A 24,377-nucleotide genomic window follows, 5' to 3' on the forward strand; every position below is an offset into this window, starting at 1 on the left:
GCAAGGGGATCCTTTTGCATTTCCTTAACTCACTCACTAACCTCCTCATCACAGCTGATTTTCTAAGATCTAATCTCTTGTCAAACCTCCCATGGCTCCCCTCCCTCACCCCACCTCCACGCTTTAGTGGAGATTTTTGCCTCCTGTTTTACTGAAAAACAGTGGCCATTCACGGAGTATTCCCTCTTCTCTCCTCCTCAACTTCCATCTCCCAGAGGTCTTCTGCCACTCTTTCCTCTGGCACAATTCCATCTCACTACCTCCGAGAGCTTGTCCCCTCTGTCATCCCCCCTCTCAGTCTCTCCCTGTCTACTGGCTTCTTCCCTACAAATGTGGCCAATTCTCCCCCGTAGTCCAAAAACGCTTCCTCAGTCTGTTCTTCTCAGCTAGCCGCCTGTCCTCTCACCCTCTCTTTTCTAGCTAACCTCCTGGAGAAGGCCATCTACCACAGACCCCCCACTTCCTTTAACTCTGCAGTCTGGCTTTCAACCTTGTCATCCAACTGAAACTCGTTTCTCTAAAATTATCGTTGATCTCTTATCTGTCCAACCCCATGGCCTTTTCTCAAGCCTCAGCCTTCTCGACCTCTCTAGCCTTTGACATTGTGGTCAAACACCCTCTCATCCTTGGTGCTCTCTTCTCTCTAGGCTTTCAGGATGCCATCTCCCCTGGCTCTCCTCCTCCCTCTCTGCCTGTCTCCTTAGCTGGATCCTCCTCTGGGTCACGCCCTCTAACCGAAGGGATCTGTCCTGGGCCCTCAGCATTTCTCCCTCTCTCCTACTTCACTCAGTGCTGTCATGTGCTCCTGTGGGGCTAATGATTGTCTCCATGCGGAGGATTTCCAGGTTTATTTGTCCTAACTTGTCTCTTGAACTCCAGTCTCACATCTCCAAGCGTCTACTGCACGTCTTGAACATCGAAAACTCAACTGAAACCCAACATGTTCAAAATTGAACTCATTCCTTTTCCCTTTAAGCCCTCACCTCTCCCAGACTTGGGGTGGGGAAGAGGGTCCCACTGTTCTTCCAGTCGCTCTGGCTCACAAGCTGAGTGTCATCCTTGACCCCTCACCCTCATCTCCCTGTAGCCAGTCTGTGGCCAAGGTCAATTTTACCTTCATGACACCTATTGTGTGTGCCCCCTTCTCTCCTCTGACCCTGCCCTGCCCCCACCCTGGTGCAGAACCTCACCACCTCAGCCCTGGACCATGGCAGTAGCTGCTGGGGGCGGGGTCTACCTGCCTCAGTCCATCCTCCACTCAGTCAGCAAAGGGATTTTTCTGAAGCCCAGCTCTGACCATGCCACCGCCTACTCTGTAAAGTCCAGTGGCTTCTGACTGCCCCAGGTCAAGCACAGAATGTTCTGTTTGGCCTTCGAAGCCCTTCTCAACCTGGCCCTCCTCCCTTCCCAGTCTTCTCCCTCCCTGACACCCACTCTCTGATCCAGTGACCCGGCCTGCTGGCTGCTCCACAGACCAGACCCTCCATCTCTCAGCTCCAGGCATTTTCTCTGGCCATGCCCTCTCCCCCTCATCTCTGTCTCCCAACTTCCCTGGCTTCCTTCGGATTCCATCAGAACCCCTCTCTTCTGTAAGACACCCCCCCCCCCCCCCCCCCCCCCCGCTTATCCTCTCCAGTGTGTCCTGTCTATACTTTTCTCTGCTGAGTTCTTTGTATGCTGTCTTCCCCATAGTGCTGAGCTCCTTGGGGGGTGGGTTCCCCCTTTCTTTGTGCCCCCAGCACTTAGCACAGGGCCTGGCACAGAAGGTGCTTAATAAATGCTTGTTGAGTGACTGACTAACCCCAGCCCCCCAGACATATCTTTTTTTCAGAACCAGCAGCATCACCTAGGATGCTTCAGGCCAGGTGTTAGACTGTCTACACCTGGATCCAGAGATCTGAGATGCAAACAGGTCCTTAGAGGTCCTCCCCGCTTCCCACCCCACCCACAGTCCATGGAGTCCAAGGTGCCGTAGCCCAGCGGGGCAAAGCCACAGTGGAACCCCGGCCTTTGTCTCTTACCTGCTATTGACCAGAAGGTCAAAGCCTTTGGTTACAACCCCCCCTCCCATTTGGTGGGGGCCGACACATTTGAAGGTGTTTCAGCCAGACGCGCGAGCAGCCTCACCTCCCCTGCTCCCAGGGAGGTCCTAGGGTGGTGCATTAGTCAGTTGTGTTTGACCAGCCACCTCTCCTCCCTGGTCCTATGCTCACTGTCTGGAGTAAGGAAAGCCGGGACTTGTGGTCGGCCTTTGTGGATCTTCGGTGGTCCTGATGTCTGACAGCTGGAGCTCCCTCAGTCCCCTGAAGGCCTCCCACTCTGGAGCACCTTGAGGGCCAGAGATCATGGCTCCGGACTGTCTTCCATGCATTGGGTGCTCCTCCCCTGTGAGCACATGGGAGGCATGGAGTCTTAGGCTTGGGAGGGGGCCCACAGGCCTCTCATCTAAGCTGTAGCAGAATACATATCCCCTCCCCTCACCCAACAACCTCAGCCAATGGCCTTCCAGCCTTTGCTTTAAGACCTAGTCTAGTGACGGGGGCCCTCTCCGTCAAGGTGGTCATCCGAGGCCTCTGCGGGGGGGGGGCAGATTTTGTTATGAGGACATCTTTCCTGACATCAAACTGAAATGCGCTTTATCTTCTTAAACACAACAACAGCCCCACCCTCTAGGGCCAAGTCAGCAATCCTGATCTCTTTTCCACATAGGAACCCTGAGCCCAGTGATCACTTTCCCACAAATCTTCTCTTCTCCGGGCTTAACAGCCTTCAACTGACCCCCATATGTTATCTCAGGCCCCTCCTTGTCACCTAGCTCATCCATGACCTTCTGAGCGTTAGTTTTCAGAACCAGCAGGGAAGGAAGGGCAGACACCAAGTCCTCCGAAGTTCAAGGAAGGGAAATCATTGTGGCTTTGCCCTGGCCCTCCAATGTCAGAACTATCCGGCTGTGGACAGTGACATGCTTGCTTTGCACATGGCGTCCAGCTCTCAGCACTGTGGACAGCTGCCAGATGCCCCAAGGGGCTTTCTCAAGAGCAGAGGAAGAAATACTCTGTCTCTGCTTCTCCTCTCTCCACTTTGTACCACCCACCTGCCCTTCCAGCCAAACGACCCCGGTTCTGTTGCCTAGGATTCCCATGGGAGCTCAGGGGTGTGTGTGTGTGTGTGTGTGTGTGTGTGTGTGTGTGTGTGACACTATGTCAATGTGTATGACTGTGTGTATGAGTGTGTGAGTTTGCATGAATGTATATGTGTGTTTGTGTGTGTATGAGTTTGTGTGAGTTTGTATGAGTGTGTATGTGAGTTTGTGTGGGTGTGTTTGTATGAGTGTGTATGTGTGTTTGTGAGTGTGTGAGTTTGTATGAGCGTATATGTCAGTTTTTTGTGTATAACCATGTCTGTGAATGCATGTGAGCTTTTATGAGTGTGTATGTGAGTTTGTGTGCATGAGCACATGTGAGTGCACACCCATGCTCCCAAGCCCACAAACCCCAGGGAGGGGCAGAACATCTCCCCTTCAGAGCACAAAGCTCCCCTTCCTCCTGCTTTCTGTTTTGGGGAGGTGAGTGGGGCCCTGGTGTTGCTGCCCTCTTGCCAAGGAGCTGGGGGGCACTTGTTCCCTGGGTGTCCGGTTGTGGCTTACAGGAGCTTCCAGATTGGCTGTGTTTCCTTGACAGACTTTTGTCCTTGTCATGGCAATGAAAGTGTCCCGGCCGAGGTGTTTGGCTGGAACTCGGCCAGAGAACTGCCAAGGGCAGACAAGGAACTCGGTAGTTGTCTTTGAGATGAGTGGAGTCACATGTCCAAGGCCTGGCTCCAGGATGGCTTCAGCCCCCGCTCTCTGGGACCCCTGGAGACTTGAAGGTCACTTCATGGTTTCTCTATTCTAACTGTTCCCTGCATGACCGCCCATCTCCCACCTCTTTGTCTTTGCACAGGCTCTCCCCCATGTTTAGGATGCAACCCTTGCTCAGCTCTGCTTAGGAGAACCTCTAGCGTTTGTTTTGTTTTTTTTTTTAATTTTTAGGCAGTTGGGGTTAAGTGACTTGCCTAGGGTCACACAGCCAGTGTCAACTATTTGGTCTGAGGTCAGATTTGAACTCCTGTCCTCCTGACTCCAGGGCTGGCGCTCTATCCACTACTACACCTAGCTGCCCTGAGAACCTCTAGTTTTCTTTAGCTCAGGCACCTTCTGATAGGAAGGCAGCTGGTGTCATAATGGACAGAGAGCTGGACCCAGGGCCAGGAAGACTTGAGTACAAATTCTGATTCAAGAAGGAGGGAGGGGTGAGGTGGGGGAGAGAGAGAGACAGAAACAGACAGAGATAGAGACAGAGAGAAGGAGGGAGGGACAGAGAGAGAGGGAAAGGAGAGAGAAGGAGGGAGGGAGAGAGACAGAGGCAGCGAGATCCTCCCAGGCCCTCGCACTAGTTCACCTGTGTGATCAGAGCCCTGCTGGGGGCTGAATTAACCTGGGCACTCACTGATGTCAGTCTGGGATGACCCAGGAAGGATTGCCTGTCCTGGAGGTTTTAAACTTTACCCAAGGACCTTGCAAAGGTCTGCTTCTGAGGGCATGAGGGTGGGAGTCCCTGGCGCTCCTTACCTTCCGACACCCTGACCTCTTGGGGCATCTTGCACAAGGTCCTGAAGAGACCAAGAGAGCCTTTCTTGGCCCCAGTCGTAGCCATTCTGACCCAGAAGTCTCAGGGCCTTGGTACAGATTAGCTTGAAGGGGGGATTGTTTGCGAACCATTTCCAGCAGGCATTTTGTTTCTGTGTTTCTTGGAGAGGGAGAGAGGGAGGATGAGAAGGAAGGAAAGAAGGAAAGCTGATTAAGACCGAAAACCTCTGAGATGGGACTGGGGAGAGAGGAGATGAGAATGTTTGGAACATTCCAGAAAAAGGTGCCCAGGGAAGGGCCAGAGCCCAGATGCCCAGTCTTCTCTCTCTAGAATGCCAGGCTCAATAAGGGCAAAAGGAAAGGAGTCGTGCCTGGATGATTTTCTTGGTGTGCATCTTGCCCTGAGCTGGAAGGATTGTTCCACTGGGGAGATTTGCAGCCCTTAGTATGACTGCATTAGGATGCCTGCCCTGCCTTTCCCTCTGCCACCTAGGACATCTTTCACTGATTCCTTCTCCAACCGCCTCAGCCCTCCTCCTGTCTCCTCCCCACTCAGCAGCTCTCCCCCGGGGACCCCGCCCGGCAGCTGTCCCATCCTCCTCTCTCACCCTTAGTCTCCACCAGCACCTTCTCCTTTGCCCCCAGCACACTCAGGTCTTCCCGCCTGGTCACGCTGCTTCAGGCGCGGTCAGCGTACCAGGACCCATCAGCAGATATCTCGGGTGGGACAGCTGGGCTACCTTAGCAGGTTTTGCGCCTTCGGTTGGTTGATGCCCTCTAACTTCTCCCCTGGCCTCCTGTCTGATGTCTCCAGGTGCCTGTTAGACATCTTGGGTTTTGCACAGACACCAGCATCATCGTTGCAGCACCTACTGTGCACCTGGCACTGCGCTAACCACTTTATAGATATTTTCTCATTTGATCCTCACAACAACCCTGGGAGGTAGATGCTAGTATTATCCCATTTTACAGAGGAGGAAACTGAGACAAGCAGAAGTTAAGTGACTTGTCCAGGGTCACACACCCAGGGAGTGTCTGAGGCTTGACGTGAATTCAGGTCCTCCCGATGCCAGGCCTAGTGCTCTATCTGCTGTGGCGCCCCCTAGCTGCCCCTCTTCAATGTCGACTTGACTCAGCTGTAGGGCACAAACTAGCAGCTTGAAAGCCCAAGTTCGTGAACACAGCTCAGCCCTTGGCTGGGGGTCTCTGGGCCCCTCCAGCTCCCCTCCCCCCATCACTTTCTAGAGGCTGCAGAGATGGGGGGGGTGGGGGGGAAGAAAGAAGGGAATGTGAGTGAGGCCCTGAATCCTCTTTCTCTTTTTTGTTGTTTTTTTTTTTAATTGACTTTTGTAATAATGAGCAATTATGAAACTCAATGAAGCCTCTCATCCATTAAGGAAGGCCGGGCTGGGCTGGGGGAGGGGAAGAGAAAGCCCAGGAGCTCGGGATCATTCTTCTGTACAAAGATCCTGGCAGCCTTCCTTCAGCTGGTTCCTCAAATGTGGGAAGTGGCTGGGGCGGGCCAGTAGGGGCATCCCGCAGAGACTGGCTAAGTAGAAGCAGCCAGCAGCCTTGTTGAGGACGTCGCTGGGGACGGGCTTCTGAGGCAGCCGCCGTGGGCCTCGGCCCCAGGGGACCCCTGGCCACGTAGAGATCGGCATCTGAAACTCAGTCCGTGGGTCAGGGCTCTGGCCTGCTGGAGCAGGCAGCAAGCTCCCTGAAAATACAAGTATTTTAACCGGGACCCTTGGCACAGCTGCCCACAGAACTTTACAAGTCACTGTCAGAATGGATGCATTCTCGTTATCCAAGAAATAACCTTGGGAGGCTGTCAGAGCAAGGGCAGAACAAAGCAGAAAGGATTCCCCCCATTCCACAGGTGCAGAAACTGAATTTTGTGTGCCTGGGGTCACACAATGAGTCAGATCTGCAGGGGGCTCTTCCTCCTCCTCTAGGGCTCTTCTCACTGTCCTAGCAGGTGTGTGAGGCCCTGGGGGGTGGGTGAGGAGACCACCACTTGTGGCACCTTTGGGCAGAGGCGACCTTCCCTGGGGGAGGGGGAAGGAGGGAAGGAAGCTGCACCCCCTGCCCCAGTGCGAGCTCACTGCTCAGGTGGCCTTGCAGTGCTCTCCACTCTCAGTTTCTGTTTTCTCACCTGCACGATGGGAGCTGGCTGGGGAAAAGCATTTTACCAAGTGAGGCAGCTGCAGTTTTTTCCTCTTACATCCCTTTGCCCAGGAGCTGCTGAATGGAGGTTGGACCCCATGCTCAGTGCAAAGGCAGGGGACAAAACTAGATGTGGACTGATGTCCCTCAGGCCAGAGGGCCCAGCCTCACTCCAGTCATGTGGCACAGGGCGCGCTCCAGGAGGACGGGTTCCCGAACCAGCCCAGTGAGATGGCCACAGGGCAGCGTGCACGTCTGTGCACAGCAGGGGGCAGGCAGGGAGAACCTGGGCCCTCTTGAAGCTCCCACCAGAGTCGGGGGGAGGGGAGGGGAGGGGGCTCTAAAGCTCTGCCGCAGGTGATGTGGAAGGAGGGGCAGGAGGAAGGGCACTGCGTTCTAGGGTCAGGATTGGGGCGATCACTTTTCCTCTTAGAGGAGGTGGCTGGAGCGAAGGAGGGGCAGCTGCTGGGTCAGCTTGGCCCCTGCCCCTCCTCCCCCAGCAGATTTGGACGACTTTCCCCGCCCCCCGCCCCAAGGCCTCTTGCGTGAGTCCCGGCAGGTGGGAAGGTGCAGGAAAGGTCAAGTCTGAGCTGGCTCCACTCCCCCGTGGGGGAAGCAAATGGGGGGGGCCGTCAGGAGTGGGCTGTGGGTTGGGGTCCGGCCTGACTCCACTTCTCTTCTCTCTCTTCTGCCGCCCCCAGCTTGGAGGATGCGGGATTCTCGGTGTGGGCATCTGGCTGGCTGTGACGCAGGGCAACTTTGCCACCCTTTCACCCTCCTTCCCTTCGCTCTCGGCTGCCAACCTGCTCATTGTCACGGGCACCTTCGTCATGGTCATAGGCTTCGTGGGGTGCATCGGAGCCATCAAAGAAAACAAGTGTTTGCTTCTCAGTGTGAGTGTTGGGACTGGCTCTAGGCTGGGGAGGGGTGGGGGGGTGGAGGGCCGGGCTGGGGTGGGGAGGCCTCCAGGCAGGAGGACCTGGGCCCTGTGCGAGGGGTGGGGCTGGCTGGGGCAGGGCACGGGAGGATCCCGGGGTGATGGCCCAGGACGAGGGACCAGGGGATGGAAGCATGGCCCGGAGGGTGCAACAGAGAAAGTCCCCCCCGCCCAGGCCACCGCTGCCTAATTCATCCTCTCAGTCCCCCTGTCTCTTGTGCTACCCAAGTCTGGGGGCCTGCAGGAAACCTGCCAGGGAGCTCTCCCTTCGGAGACCCTCCTCTGTGGCCTGCTTGCTTTGAGTGGCTTTTTGGGAAGCCACTCGGGGGTGGCTGGGAAGGAGGAGGGGGAAGGGAGCTGGAAGTGGGTGAGATGACCCGGGGTGCTGGGGCAGGGACGGGAGGAAAGCATCTGCCTGGCCCAGGAGTGGTGCCTGGGAGCCCCCAGGGGTGGAGGCGCAGCTCTGAGGGTGGCGGCACAGCCTGGGTAGCCCTCCCTGGAACAGGCAGCGTCCTTTATCTCTTTGGGCCCCTGTCTTCTCCCCCAGACTCTGGAGAGGCTTAGGCACAGCCCGGGTTGTGTCCAGGGGAGACTGAGCTGACTCTGGATTCAGGGAGACCGTGAGACCCTCCCCTCTGCTCCTTGTTTCCTGGGGGATACTGATTCGTCTTCGCTGCCCTGTGGCTCAGTGTCTCTGTAGCCCAACCCTCTGTGATGCTGCCTCACCAGATGCCTCTTGAAAGAAGGGCCCTCCTGGCCTGTGGACTGCTTGTCCCTGAGTGTGGATGGGGAGGCTGAGAGAGAGGCCTCAGTGCCCCAGAACGGGCAACCTATTGCTGCACCTTCTCCTGGAGCCAGGGCACAAGAAAGCTGCCCTTTCCACTTTCTTTCACAGTGTCCCTGCCCCCAACTTGGCCATGGCCACTTGAGTCCAGCTGGGGCAACCTGGGCCAATTGGCGTTTGGAAATTCCTTCCTTGGCCCTCAGGATGCGGGGCCATCTGCCGGCTTCAGGGGGGCAGGTGGTGCCTGGAAGGGCTCTGGCATCTCCATCCCTCTGCCCATGTTGGCACTCTCCTGTCATGGTCAGAGGCAGCTGACCGCGGCAGCACGCCCCTCTCTGCCCCATCGCCAACCACGAGGCCTGGATCAGCGGAGGCATGTGGCGAGCCTCGCTTTAAGGAACCAGCCAAGGGGCTGGTCTGGGCCTCCGGCCCACATCAGGAGCAGCCAGGCTGAGGGCCCACCCCAGACTCCAAGCCCCCACCTCCTGCCAGGAGCAGCTCCTGGGCCACAGATGAATCTCAGACCCTTTGCAGGAGTCGCAAGTTCCTCCCATCTTGGAACCACAGAGAAGAAAAGGACCAAGACCTGAGAAAGAATCTTGTACAGCGTCTCCAATGGGAAGGAATCCAGAACAAGTCAGCAAGCATGGATTAGGTGCCTACTGTGTGCAGGCACCACTCCAAGCACTGGGGACACAGAGCAGGGTGGAGGGTGGTCCCTGCCCCAGGAGCTCCCAGTTTAAAGGAGATTCAGCCAGTGAACAGGATGCCAGGGGGACCCCCAGACAGAAGGCACCAGGTCAGGAGGGACTGGGGACACTGCCCGGAGGAGGACGTGTGGGGAGCGAGGTGTGAGAAGGCCGGAGGAGGCAGGTGACCGCCAAGTCATCCTGGAGGCTGCGGGGAGCCGTGTGACTGAGTAGGCTGACGGGAGGCTGGAAGGCAATCCTGCAGATGCTGAGGGCCGGCCATACAGGAATCGTAGCTCTCCCCTCCCCCAGTGCCCCAGAGTCAGGAGAGACTTCAGGGTCCTCTAGCCTGACCCCCAGCTGGATGACAAGAAACTCTTCATCCGCCTGGGCCCTCCTGACCCTCTGTGGGTTCCGCAGAGTCACAGAGTCTCAGAGTTGGAGGAAACCTTAGATATCATTGGGCCCAACCTCTTGCCGGGTGCGTGAATCTCTCCTACAATACAGATGAGAAATGATGGCCTCACCACCACTTGAACACCACCAATGATGAGAGGCTCACTACCTTCCAAAGCAGTCCATTTCCTTGTTAGAGAGCGCTCATTGTCTGAAAGTCTGAGAAAGGGGACAGACAGAGCTTGTCACTTTGTGGTCATGGGGACCATGGGTCTACCACTTCCTAAAGAGAGCTATGGAGAGAGAAAGATTTGTAGAGACGGGGATGTGTGTTTTCCTCTTCTCATGAAATATTAATCACAGATAATTAAAGAAGTAAGTGTTTCTTTGGTAATGTTCTTCTTACCTATTAATATATCAAGCCGAGAGGCCTTTCGGGAATCATGCATAGTAAGCTTTTTATGAGGCCAGCTCATCTATTAAATCACGGTGCCTTAAAGTGGGGAAAAATTCACAATTGCTTTTGTTTTTTTCTAAGAGAGGTAGTGCCAGGCAGGGAGCAGAGCAGATTGGGCAGGAAGAAGTGGCTGGGGTCCCAGGCCCGGCCCTCAGGCATCAGAGGAGCATCCATTTCAAGCTGGGGGGACATTGGAGCCCATGGAGTCGAATCCTGTCATTTTACAGATGGGGGAACTGAGGCAGAATGAGATGAGATGATGATACAGCTGACCAGGGCCTGAGGCAGGATCTGAACCCAAGTCTTCCTGACTCCTTGCTTCTCAAAGGGCTGCTGAGAAGGCAAGAAGGAGATCGGGTAGGGCCTGTCTTAACCTTAAGTTGTCCTTATCAGGACAACTCTCCTTTCCTCTCTGGGGGCCTCTATTGTCCCCAAGGATGTGCCCATTCCTCCAGACTTACAGTCCTGCCCAGGGTGGGGTGGAGGGTGTGTTCAGGGCTGCTTTCCACCTTTGGTGTCCGCCTGATCCACCGACTCTCACCTGTGGCCCTAAGAAGCTGTGGCATGCACAGTGGCCACACCGCAGTAAGCCAGTTCAGCAGATGGGCTGAACCAGGTTGAGGGTAACCGAGGGTCTCAAACCCATCAGTGAGTTAGGGAGGTGTCTGCCCCAAGCATGTGAAAACCTCCCCCAGTGGAACGGGCATATGAGAACAATTTGTTCCAGCAGCCATGAAGGCGGCTAAAGCAGGTGCTGTGAGTGCCTTGAACTTGGTCAGACATCAAAGGCGCCGAGGTCATCCACTGCATCCTGAGCCACCCCCGTTGTCTTGACTCTGTCCTGCCACTGGACTGTGAGCACTCTGGAGGAGACAGTGAGGCCACATTTGTGCAGCTCTGCCTCACTTAAATCCAATCTACGCACGAATCAAAAGACATCTCCCATACCATTTGACCATTTTTACCTAGCTCCAAGTCCTGTGGCCGCAGACAAGTGACGAAGCAGCAGGTGCAGATGCACTGGGAGCTGTAGTCACAGCCCTGCATACCGGCGACCCAGGCCCAGGGACTTCCCACTGGAAGCAGCGGTGGGATTCAGCAGCCCCATGAGTGTCTGAGCAGCATTTTAAGGATCACACAGCTCACCTCCTGGTGTGAGGAAGGGGCTAGAAAAGGTGCCCTAAAAATTGTCTGCTTACCCAACTCTGGCCTGATTTACTGGCAGGTGGAGAGCCCACATAATAGTCTCACACACACACACACACCACACACACACGCACACAACACACACAGACACACAAATGTACAAAAATTTCAGCAAAGAGGATTCCACTCATTGTCGGTCCATGGAATGCGTGCACATTTATGGACAACATGAAAACCAGTAGATCTGAAAGATGAACAGCTCTTGTTGAGAGAGAACTTAGCAGGTATCACATCCAAATAGCAGTCCTGAGAGAAATGAGGCTGGCTGAGGAAGGCCAGCTTAGTGAAGTCGGAGCTGGATACACAATTTTCTGGAGTGGCCACAGCAAAGGGGAGCGCTGTGAAGCTGGTGTAGGTTTTGCAATCAAAACTAATCACATCAACAAGCTTGATTGCCCACCAAAAGGAGTGAACAACAGGCCATGACAATGTGATTGCCACTTGAACGGAAGCGCCACGCCACCATCATTAGCACCTGTGCTAATCACCACGATGAACCCTGATGAGGTCAAAGAAAAAATTTAAGGGTCTCCAGACCCTTATCATCAATGTGCCAAAAGAGGACACACTTCTAATTCTGGGTGACTTTAATGCCCGACTAGGCTCAGACTGCCAGACATGGCAGGGAGTCCTTGGGAGGAATGGAGTTGGAAACAGCAACAGCAGTGGTCACTTACTACTGAAGACTTGTGCATGTCATGATTTTCCCATCACCAACACTGTCTGCCGTTTACCTAAATGCAATAAAACTTCGTGGATGCACCCTCGCAGCAGACACTGGCATTTAATAGACTATGTGATTGTAAAGAGCAGAGACAGGCAGGATGTGAGAGTGAAGGCGATGTGTGGCACAGTGCTGGACTGATCATGGACTTCTCCTCTCCAAGCTAAATAATCACATTCAACAAAAGCGGTGGCCCCAAGGCAGGATGGCTCCCAGAAGAATTAATGTCAACAGATTGGGGCGCTTCTCTAAGTGGGAACAGTTTGCCGCTAGCTGGGAGGGAAAGCTGAGTCAGCATATGGTTAGCAAGAGTGGAGCAGAAAAGGCATGGGCAGCTTTCAGAGTTTTGGTGCGCAGCACTGCCTGTTCTCATTTGGGTCAGAACAGTCACAAACATCAAGGCTGGTTTGATGAAAATGATGGGGAAATTCAGAAGCTGCTAAATGAAAGACAAGAACTCCACAGGGTTTACCAGCAGGATAGTTCATCTGTCTCTAAGAAGGCAGTATTTAATTCCATCAAAAGTAAAGTACAAGCCAAAGAGAGATGCAGGCTGCTTGGCTCAGTAAGAAGGCAGACGAAATTCAGTTTTGTGCTGATAGCAACAATACATAGTGCTTTTGGGGCTGTTTATGGGCCAAAGACCTTTGGTGCATCTCAACTACTCAACCTGATGGAGTCACATGATAAAGACGTGATCCTGGAGAGATGGGCTGGACACTTCCATAGTGCTCTCAACAGACCGTCATCAAGCAGTCCTGAAGCCACTGACCGTATACCTCAAGTTGAAGTCAGTCCCTCCCTGGCTGAAGTTCCAACTGAAGAAGGTTTTGAATGCCATTAGGCTCCTTTCCTGTGGCAAAGCACCCGGTGCTGAGTCCATTCCAGCTGAGATTTAGAAGCATGGGGCCCATAGCTCATACAAAAGGTGACTGAAATCTTCTGGTTACATGGCAAGAGGAGGTTATCCCCCAGGAGTTCAAGGACGCCTCCATTGTCCATCTCTATAAAGGTAAAGGAAATAGATTGTCCTGTGACAATCACAGAAGAGTCTCTCTCTTAGTCATTGCTGTCAAGATGCTTGCCAGAGATCTCCTTAAAAGACTGATCCTATGGGCAGCTAGGTGGTATAGTGGATAGAGTACCAGCTCTGGAGTCAGGCGGACCTGAGTTCAAATCTGGCCTCAGACACATGATACTTACTAGCTGTGTGACCCAGGGCAAGTCACTTAACTCCAACTGCCCCGCCAAAAAAACAAAACAAAAAACAAAAGAAAAGACTGATCCTGCACCTCGAAGATGATCATTTACCTGAGAGCCAGTGTGGCTTCAGAAAGGTCCTAGGAATGGTCGATATGGAGTTTGCTGCCAGACGACTCCAGGAGAAATGCCAGGAGCAGAACAGAGGTCTGTACACAATGTTTATAGATCTAACCAAGGCCTTTGACACTGTTAATCGTGAGAGCTTATGGAAAATTATGTCAAAATTTGACTGCTCGGAGATGTTCATCAGTATTGTACATCAGTTCCGTGACAGCATGCTTGCCTAGATTCTGGATAATGGACAATGTTCTCGTGCTTTCCCAGTCACCAATGGAGTGAAACAAGGCCGTGTGCTTGCTCCCAAGCTTTCTAGTGTGATGTTTTCAGCCGTGTTGTCAGATGCTTTCAATGAGCATGAACATGGCGTCAAGGTCAGCTACCGCACTGATGGTAAATTCTTCAACTTTAAAAGTCTACAAGCCAAGACTAAAGTGGAGGGAAGGTTGGTGCATGATTTTCTGTTTGCAGATGATTGTGCACTCAATGCAATCTCTGAAGCTGAGACGCAACAAAGTATGGATCAATTCCCTGCCACTTGTGCTCATTTTGGCCTGACAATTAACACCAAGAAAACACAGGTGCTCCATCAGCCATCACCATACCATCCATCCTACGTGGAACCATCGATTACAGCAAATGGAGAAATGTTGAATGCTGTAGATAAGTTCACTTACCTTGGTATTCTCCTTTCCAGAGATTACACATAGATGATGAGGTTGATACACACATTGCCAGAGCTAGTTCAGGTTTGGGAGGCTCCCAAGGAAAGTGTGGAGGAGAAGAGGTATTAGACTGACTACCAGACTGAAGGTCTACAGAGCTGTCATGTTGACCTCATTGTATGCCTTGGAAACCTGGACAGTCTACCAGTACCATGCCAGGAAATGGAATCGCTTCCATTTGAATTGTCTTAGGAAGATTCTGAAGATCACCTGGCAGGATGAGATACCAGACCCTGAGGTCTTTTTTCAAGCTAAACTTCCAGGCGTTCAAAGTCTACTGCAGAGAGCACAACTCCGATGGGCTGGCCATGTTGTTTGAATTCCAAATGTGCGCTTGCCAAAAAGACTGTTTTACGGAGAACTGACACAAGGCAGGCACTCACATGGTGGTCAGAAGAAGTGATACAAGGACATTCTCAAGGTCTCTCTTAAGAACTTTGGAATTGATTGTGTGACATGCGAGATGCTGGCACAGGGTCACTCAGCATGGCGTGCCCTCATCAGAGAAGGTGCTGTGCTCTGTGAGCAAAGCAGAATTGAAGGAGCTCAAAAGAAACTCGAGATGTGAAAATGTAGAGAATCCACCCGAATGTTCACATCTCCTATTTGTGCCTGACCTATGGTAGAACATTCGAAGCTCACATTGGTCTGTTCTGCCAGTCGAACTCACTGTAGCTTCACTCTAGTGTAGTGATGCCATTTTGGTCCTCTTCAAAAAAAAGAACAATGATGCACTGCCCAGGGCAAGACTTCCCCCTCAGAGGAAAGGGCAGGATTGCCTCTAGTGACTGCGCCCTACAGAGATACAGCCCGAATTGTTCCTTCACGGGCTGCTTAACTCACACTGCCAGGGGAGAGTGAGGTTTGGTTTCCTCCTCCCTTTTGCATCATGGTCCCTTGCTCTTTCTTGGAATTTGGGGTGGCCTTGAGACTCCCCCAACTGGAAGTCTTCCTCTTTGCACTTCTGCTCTGCCTTTCTTTGTCTCCGAGTCTCCAGCCTCTTTAGTCCGAGCATGAGGGCCAAGGAGGTCACGCAGGTGCGAGTCATCAGTCGCCCGCTCAGGCATCCCTGGGATACACAGCGAGCTCAATCCTTGTCAGGGGCTACCCCAGGTTCTTGAGGGAGGCAGCAGAGAGGACCCAGGTTCATTCCTGGCTCCATACCACTCAAGAGACCTAAACTTGCTATTCCCTGCGTGCTAATGGTACAGATTCAGGGGCTGTGGTTGGGCGAGTTGGTGCCCCCTCCCCCTGCTACTTGGCTCCTGCCTTCCTGGCCTCAGGAGGGAGGCTGTTTGGGGGCCACAGTGTCTGGAAGCTGGTCTTTTTCTCTTTTGTTGAGTTCTCTCTTCACACCTGCTCTAAAGCTCATGAATCATCATTATTCTGGTTGTGGCAGCCACAGGGGCCAGCCAAGGTCCCTGTTATTTATGGTTCTGGCTCAGGGCAGGAGTTGGGTGGGCTGTCCAGAGCTCTGGGCCAGAGAGAAGCCAGAACAGGGCTGGTGGGAGGGCTCGGAGGTTCATCCGACCTTAGAGAATGCAGCCGCCATAATAGCCTCAAGGAACAGTTCAGTGGTGTCTGAAGTAGACAAAATGCTTGGGGCACCTTGGCTTATTTGGGATGCCCGCCCTGCAGGTAAGAGAAGTGGGAGCCCCCCCCCAGTCAGTGTACTCAGAGAGTTGGGGGGCCCTTCAGAAGTCATCTGGTACAGTCCCCTGCCCTTGGGCAGGCCCATGGCAGAATCAGCCCTGGCTGGCTGAGCTACGGATGTTCAGGAGACCTTTTAGAGTACCTGGTTGTACTGGTCAGAGTTGGAGCCTGAGGCCAAGCTGCCCCCTGGTTCTCCCTCACCCTTCCCTCCTTCCCTCCCCCATCCTTCCCCTCTCCCCTTCCCCTCTCTCCTCTCTCCCCCTCCCCTCCCTCCTCTCTCCCCCTCCCCCTGCCCCTCCCCCCTCCCCACTTCCCCCTCTCCCCTTGCCCCCCTCCCCTCTCCCCCTCCCTCTCCTCCTCAAGGTAGGTGCACTGAGGTGTGAGGAGGGCAGAATTGTACTGCTGGGAAATTGTCTTTCCTTTGTTGGCATCTTTGGCCCTGTTATTTTATCCTGGAAATTTGCAGGTTCAAAGGTTCCGCTTCTCATCAGCCAAAGCTGCCGCCTCAGCCCCTCTGAATTGCTCGGATTTCAGAGTTCTGTTTGGGAGGGGCGGAGGGAGAGGCTGCAGCCCCCTTGGTGCTGTGGCCCGGCTGCAATCCAGGGAGGACAAAAACGTGGGTGTCTGGCAGGGCTTTGAATTCTCAGCCCTCCCCCTTCTTTTGTTGTTTAAGGAATGAAAAACCCATCAGGAGGAAATCAAGGAACTGCCCAAAAGACAAGGGCTGCCCCGACACATGTTGTGCCCCCGGGCCCCCCACCTGCCTGTGTTCTACCCACAAGCCACCTCCCCTTGTTCAGCCTTGCCGGCCCTCGGGTGGGCCGGGGTGCCTGGGGCCGGCGTCTTTGCTCGGGCCTCTTTCTTTCCTTCTGTCCATCCCTCTGTTGCTCATTGTGTGTTATGCCCAAGCCCTTACACACACACACACACACACACACACACACACACACACACACATGCACACATACAGACAGACACACACATACAGACACACACACAGACACAGACAAACACACACACAGACACACACATACAGACACACACACACAAACACAGACAAACACACACACAGACACACACACACACACACAGACACACACACACACACACACACACAGGGAGAAGGACTTGTTCAAGGTCACACCATGAGTTTGTGATGAGGCTGGACCAGAGCCTGGGGCTCTGTCCTGTCTCACCGGGGCAGGTGCCCTGGGGCTGGTTTCTCCCACGGGCAGGGCAGCCTCCCTTGTCTGGGGTGCTGACTGGGTCGGGTGGCCAGGCTCCTGCTGTCTCTGATGATACACCTTCCTCTCTCCCTCAGTTCTTTGTCATGCTGTTAATTGTGTTCCTGCTGGAGCTCACGGTAGCCATCCTCTTCTTCGTCTACACAGACCAGGTAAGTGGCTACTGCCAGCATTTGCCTTTTTTGTGTCCCTTGCCCCGCGCCAGCAGGCCCCTCTCCCAGAGTGCCAGGCTTGGGCGCCTCTGCATCCCGAGTTACTGGTACGCACTTGTGACTGGGCGGGAGGGTGGACAGGTGTGACTGCAGGACACACAGGGTGAGGAATGTCCCTTGGGAGAGTTAATGGCTGCAGCATTTCTGCAGAGCACAGCATTTAGACCAGCCCTGGCATGGAGCAGCACTGAGGGGAGGCCTCACAGCAGAGCTGGGGGATGAGTGAGTGATCATTGGGCAGGGTGTGTGTGTGTGTGTGTGTGTGTGTGTGTGTGTGTGTGTGTGTTGTGTGGAAGTGTATGCATGAGTGTATATTAGTGTGAGTGTCTATTTGTGAAAGGGGTTGCCTCAGGAGGAGGTCAGCCAGTCACATTAAACACTCATTAAGGCAAAAAGAAGCAAAACCAGAGCCCTTCCCTCAAGGAGCTTGCATTCTATCAAGGGAGACAACATGGACATTTATCTACTTGCTTGCTGACATATAAAATCTATACATGATAAATACACAAGTATAAGATAATCTTTGGGAGGAGGCACTGGTAGCTGGGGTTGGGACCAGGACAGGCTTTGCTGAGAAGGTGTTGCTTAATCTGAGCCTTGAAGGAAGCAAGGGATTCTAGGAGATAGAGGTGAGGAGGGAGGGCATTCCAGATATGGGGCACAGCCCGTGCAAAGGCCTGGAGGTGGGAGGCTGATGGTAGTATATAAGGAACAGCAAAAAGGGTAGTGTGGCTGGAGTGTAGACTGTAGGAAAGGCTGGAAAGGTAGGATGGGCCAGATGGTGGGAAGAGACAAAAGCCAAATGGGACGAGTGGGTGCCTGCCTCACTTCAGTCCAGTTCAAGCCAAGTCAGGACATCCCCCATGATGTCATTGGTCCTCATGAAATGAAAGATGAGCAGCATCAGAGGGAGCCCCCCCCCCCATCCTCCAGGCTCCAGGCGTCATCCTGGACTCCTCCCACTCCACGTTCAGGCTGTTGCCCAGGGATGGTGATGTCGCCCTAAGCCCCTTCCTCTCCTCTGACCCCAGCCTGCCCTGGGGTGGACCCTCACCCCCTCACACCTTTCCCCCCCAGCCCATCCTCCACTCAACTGCCAAAGATTTTCCTAAAGCACAGATTCAATCCTTTCCCTTCCCTCCCCCCACATCCATAATGAGCCCCAGTGCCTTCTGGTCACCACAAGGACCAAACGCAAAGTTCTCTGGCATTCAAAGCCCCTCTCACTATAATCCCACTCCTCTGGCCTTTGCAGGGATGTCTGCTCCCTTGCCTAGAATGTGCTGTCCCCCTCTTTGCTGCCTCACAGAGTCCTTGAGAGTTTCCTTCATGGCTCAGCTTCGATGCCACCCTCTCCATACCCTAATTCTGAGTCCCACCCCTCACCTCTCCACTGACTGTGTGTGTTCTGTGAATCTGTGTATAGGCTCATAGGGTTAGAGCTGGGTGGGACTGTAGATCCCGTTGGGTCCAACCTTCTCCTTCTACAGATGAGGAAACTGAGACTGGCAGAGTCAAAGTGACTTGTCCAGGGTCACACAGCCAATAAGAATCTGAGATAGACTTCAAGTCCAGGTCTTTCTGACTCCAAGTTCAATGTTCTGTCCACTCTAGCCCTCAGCCTTTCATGTTGTGTGCAAGGATTGTTTCATTCTTGTCTTTTAGGCTCCCAGCGTTTATTATGGTCCCTTGCAAGTGGTAAGGACTTCATCAATTTTTAAAAATTCATTCGTTCATGAAAGATTGGAGCTCAGGTTAGAAGTGAGGGCTGAATGTGCAGCTATGGGAATCATCTACACTGAAGCAATGATTAAATGCCAGGAAGCTGGTGAGATCGCCAAGAGAGGGCATAGAGGGAAGAGGGTCCCAGAGAGTCTTGGAGAAATCCTGTAGTTAACGTCGGGGAGATGAGCGGTGATCCAGCTCAGGAGACAGAGAGGAGTGATCAGGCAGGCAGGAGCAGAATCAGGAGAGGTCAGCATTACAAGCGAGAGGAAGGAGACAGCATCCCATAGGGGAGGGTGGTCAGCCAAGAGCTCTCGGGAGCTGTCCCTGCCAGGAGGTTCTGATATGAGGACCCACAGGCACCAGGCAGGACTGGGTGATTCCTGTCCAGTGAACAGGGCTGGGTGAGGCAGGAAGGATGTGGTTAAACTGAGTTCTTTTCTCCAGAATCATTCTGGACCAAAGAAAAGCACCAGAGAAAACGAGCTATGCAAATGAGAAGGGAAGCTGTGTGGAAATAACTCCGAATGCTATTTCTATTGCTTTCTGAGGTTCCATTGGTGTATGCATGTAATCAGATTCCCAGGGGCACGCCTGTGAGGCCATCTTGTCTAGGGATGGCTTGATTGTTCTGGCATGGGGCTGGTGTCTGAGGCTGCTTGCTGCCTGCAAACGAAACCCCTCAAACCTTGCCCTGGGTCCTCAACTCCCCCATCCTGCAGTACCCTGCCCTTCCCAGCCTGGCCTGGCCAGATGAGACCCCAGGGGTAGGGGAGGCAAAACCCAAATCCAGCCTGGTGGAGTGTCTGGGAAGAAAGCAGAGGCAGGAAGGTCTGGTAATTGTCAGTATATTGACTTTCAGACAAACTGTGCCTATCTCTTGGGTCATCTGGGCCTCTGGGTGCAGTGGATGGTGCATTTGGGATGGATGACTTGTCTTCACTCTGCCGGGACCCCGGGCCTCCTGCTTCTCACACCAGTGGTCCCTAAGCACCTGCCTGGCTGAGAAGGGTGGTCCTTTGTCTGTCTCCCAGCTGTGTCTGGGGCCAGAGGAGGCTTAAGCCCTACAGGCTTCTAAAAGGGCCTGGCTGTGAGGACTGGATGGCTGAGGAGGCCTGGAGCCTCTGCTCCTCTCACCCATCCAGAGAGAAGGCCAGCTTCCCTTACTGTCACCACAGCAAAAAGGGAGTGGTGCATCCTTTCCATTTCACAGGTGAAAAAACTGAGGCCCAGAAAAACAAAGTGAGTTGTATGGCCATGTAGCAAGCCCAGGCTACCCCCCGTTCATAGGACCACAGACTCTCAGACTGGAGAAATGACTGCTTCTTGCTAAATGGGTCCCCCTGCCTCAGCAAAGCTGACCTTGCTCCTCCAGGGAGGAGGGACCCCCGGAGGCAGCTGAGGCCATCCTGGGGTAGCCCTCAAGGTTAGGAGGTGTTTGCTGAACACTCAGCCTGAACTGACTTCTCAGCTGGTTTCCCTTCTTGGGGCCAAGCAGAATGTAGCTTCTCCACAGGCAGAGCCATCGCCATCCTGCCTCTCCTGCCCCCAGCAGCCATAAAAGACCTCCAAATGGCAATTAAGCACGTCCTAGCTATCTCTGCCTCCTTCCCAGGTGAATGAAGTCTTGGTTAAAATCGGGGAGTCAGGAGGCTGGGGAACTAGCCTAGGCTGGGTAAGTGAGAACAGGCCAGGTCAGGGAAAGGGCCCACCAGCGGCTGTGGTCCCCCTGTTCTCTGCCTGGGCACTCTGTCTGAGGTCCTGCACCCAGATCTGGGCTCTGAACAAAGCTGGATGTGACCATACATTGAGTAGGGCTAGGCTTGGTGTCAAGTAAAAAAAATTATTAAGCTCCTACTATGTGCCAGGAGCTGTACTAAGTGCTGGGGATACAAAGAAAGGCAGGAGGCAGTCCCTGCCCTCAGGGAGCTCACAGTCTAATGGGGAAGACAAGGTGCAAACACCTAGGTACAAACAAGCTATAGACAGGATGAATCAGAAGTGATCAACAGAGATTAGTATTATTATTAGGTGCTAGAGTTAAGGAGATCAGAAAGGGCTTCCTGTAGGAAGTGGGATTTCAGCTTTCACTTGAAGGAAGCTAGGAGGTAGAGAGAAAGAATTCCAGGCATGAGAGACATGCCCAGGGTTGGGGAGATGGAGTGTCTTGTTTAAGGAGAAGCCAGGAGGGTCATAGAGTGTGTGTGTGTGGGGAGCGGGGGGGGGGGCAGTGTAAGGTGGAAGAAGGCTGGAAAGGTAGGAAGGGTCATTCCGGGAGACATGTTTCAATACCATCTCAGATGCCTACTAGCTATGCGACAATTCCCTTCTCTGAGCCTAATCTGCTCATCTGCAAAATGGGGCTAGTGATAATACTTCCTGAGGCATCAGATGACCGTGACTATAGATCTTGTGGCCCCTGCATTAACATCAAGTCCCAATGTCAGGAAGGAGCTGGAAAGATGAGCGAACAAGAAAGAACCTGACCATAAAGAACTGCTAAAGTGACAGGGACACTCAAGACACAAACCCAGAAGCAGAGAATGACTCGGAAACATCGATAAACAAAGCCCTAAAGAAAAATGCAGATTGAACACAAACCAACAAGAAAGCCTAGAAGAGCTAAAGAAAGAGATGTTTAGAAAGAGCAAAGGACAAAAAAAGGTTTAAAAAACCAAATGAGAGCTATAGAGGAAAGATATGAAAAGAGGATGAACACCTTGGAAAAAGAAGTACAACCTCACTGAAGAAAATAACTCCTTAAAAATTAGAATTGGCCAAATGGAAGCTAATGAATGCATGAGATATCAAGAAGCAATAAAACAAAGTCAAAAGCCTGGGGAAAAAAAAACTAGAAGAAAATGTGAAATGTTTCACAGGAAAAGTAACTGACCTGGAAAACAGACTGAGGAGAGATAATTTAAGAGTCATTGGACTACCTGAAAACCACGACCAAAAAAAAAAAAAGCCTGGACATCACATTTCAAGACATCTTAAAAGAAAACTGCCCAGATCTTTTAGAACCAGGGGGCAAAGTAGAAATTGAAAGACTCCACCAGTCTCCTCCTGGAAGAAACTTCCAAATGAAAACTCCCAGAAATGTTATAGCCAAATTCCAGAGCTCCCAGGTCAATGAGAAAATACTGCAAGCAGCCAGAAGGAAATAATTCAGATATCATGGAGCCGCAGCCAGGATCACACAAGATTCAGCAGCCACTGTATGAAGACGTGAAGAGATTGGAAAATAATATTCCAGAAGGCAAAGGATGTGAGCTGGCAGCCAAGAATAAGCTAACCATCAAAAACTCTGTGTAACCTTCCTGGGAGAAAAATAGACATTCAATGAGAGAGAAGACTCCCAAGCATTCCTGATGGAAAACCAGAGCTGAATAGAAAATCTGCTCTTCAAACGGAAGAGCAAGAGAAGCAGAAAAGGTAAACAGGAGTAAGAAATCACAAGGGACCAAGGTTAGAGTCTACATTCTTATGTGTGGAGATGATGCACGTGACCCAGAGCTCTGTCATCACTGGGGGTCTAGAGGGAGTCTGATGAGACAAGGAGCCTGGGTGAGATTTTGTTATTTTGGGATGATCTTGGAAGACGAATGGAAGAGTGAGGAGGAGGGAGCGTCCTGGGAGAGGGCAGGCAGGGAGAGGAAGAATGGGGGAAATGATCTCACCTAAGTGGAGTGTGCCAGGCAGAGTTCATACTATGAAGGAGATGGGGAGCCAGAGGAGGGGGCAGCAGGCGACAATTAAGCCTCACTCTCATCTCAATGGGTCAAAGATGGGAAGAACACGCACACATGTAAACACATACATGCACATGCACATGTACTCCCACACAGGTGGTGGCAGAAATTCATCTTACCCAACAGGGAAGTTGGAAGGGAGGGGGATTAAGGGAAAAGGGAGGAGGAATAAGAGGGAGGGTAGATTAAGGGGAAAGTGGTCAGAAACAAAGTCAGCTCTTAAACAGAGACAAAGGAAAAGAGAAAGAAAAGCATGAGAGACAGTGGAGGGAAATACACATTTGGAGCTCATGGCCCTTGGCTTGTGTGAAAAATAATAATAATTATCATTATAATAATAGCACGTATTTACATGAAGATTTACAGATATTATCTCATTTGATCTCACAGCAACCCTGGGAGGTAGGTGCTATTATGATTCCCATTTTGCAGTTGGGGAAACTGAGTCAGACAGTGGCTAAGCAACTTGCCCACAGCTAGTAAGTGTGTGAGCCTGGATTTGAACGCAGGTCCTGACTCCTGACTCCAGGTGTAGCACTCTATCACAATGCCCCCCGGCCACCTCTAAGGCTGGTCTCTGAAGGCTTGTCCAGTGACACCCCCAGCATCAGGTCTAGGCTGATCCCCTGCAGAGATGGCTCCCCCACCCTTTTGCCCAGGCAGAGGGCAGAAGGATGATGAGGTGGACAGCTCTCCCGGGGCCAGGCTTCCCTCAGCTTTGATTTTGTGTCTGCAAAGATGCTGGAGAGAAACCGAGACCCCTCTGGGCCAAGGAGATCTGGTCTGACCCTCTGTAGCCCTACCTGGTGCCCACGTCTGGCAGCCTCACTCTCAGGACTGGGCCAAGGGAGGCTGCCTGTGCTCAGCTGAGCCCCTGTGGGTGCCTGGGAGGTCAGGGACCAGTCGGCACATGGTCAGCCGGTTATTAAGCACTCCCTGTGTGCCAGGCCCTGAGCTATGTGCTGTGGGGCTCACCCTGGGGAGGAACGGGGTCAGAGGGAGATGGTGGCCAGGTCCAGAGAGTGAAGCTGCAACGTGCCCAAGTCGGCAGATCTGTGCATGTGCGAGGGCTGGGAGGGAGCAGTGTGTGTGTGTGTGTGTGTGTGTGTGTGTGTGTGTGTGCACGTGTGTACGCCTATGCCCTGGGGGGCAGGACCTTGGAGCAGACCTGGGAATGGCCGCCTGCAGCCTGGCAGAGGCCAGGGGGCCCACAGAGCACCCCACCCCCAGCCGGCCACCCCCGGGATTCTTGGCGCAGCTGCCTCTGGGACTGACCCAGGCCTGGGCCCGGTGGGAGTCCAGGGAGGGGAGGCCAGAGCGATGGGTCTGTGACATTCGAGTCCTGCCGCCCTCCTGCCCCACTGCTAGAGTCTCTGCCTAGAGTATAGAGCTAGAGAGTATCTGAGATGGATTTGAACTCAGGTCTTCCTGAGGTCTTTCAGGCTCTATCTTTTGCACCATGTAGCTTCTTTGCTATGAGTGGCCCAACTGCCCTGCCCTGTTCCCCTGCTCTGCTCTGTCCCCCACCTCCTCCACCTGCCCTCTGTCCCCCTGTCCTGCTTTGCCTCCCCTGCCCTGTCCCCCTGTCCCCCTGCCCTGCTCTGCCCCCACCCCCTTCACCTGCCCCCTGTCCACCCTGCCTTGCCTTCCTACCCTGCCCTGTTCGCCTTGCCCCCACTGTCCTGCCCTTGTGGGGCTTGAGGAGTAAAACTCTGACAGGCAGCACCTTGTCTAAGATTGCCCTCAGCCCTGCTGACCAG

At 53.2% G+C, this 24,377-nt stretch overlaps 1 protein-coding gene across 2 annotated transcripts in view; it reads left to right on the forward strand.

The window, feature by feature from the left end:
- TSPAN4 (tetraspanin 4) overlaps nucleotides 1-24,377 on the forward strand; it is a 79,327-nt gene that overhangs the window by 42,124 nt on the left and 12,826 nt on the right. For both annotated transcript variants that reach the window (XM_027860151.1, XM_027860150.1), the window contains 2 exons: nucleotides 7,495-7,686; nucleotides 17,006-17,080. In XM_027860151.1, the coding sequence (XP_027715952.1) occupies nucleotides 7,495-7,686; nucleotides 17,006-17,080 (267 nt within the window). The remainder of the gene's footprint in view (nucleotides 1-7,494; nucleotides 7,687-17,005; nucleotides 17,081-24,377) is intronic.

This window comes from Vombatus ursinus, unplaced genomic scaffold (genome assembly GCF_900497805.2).
Source record: "Vombatus ursinus unplaced genomic scaffold, bare-nosed wombat genome assembly UNPS02014176.1, whole genome shotgun sequence".
Classification (NCBI taxonomy): Eukaryota; Metazoa; Chordata; class Mammalia; order Diprotodontia; family Vombatidae; genus Vombatus; species Vombatus ursinus.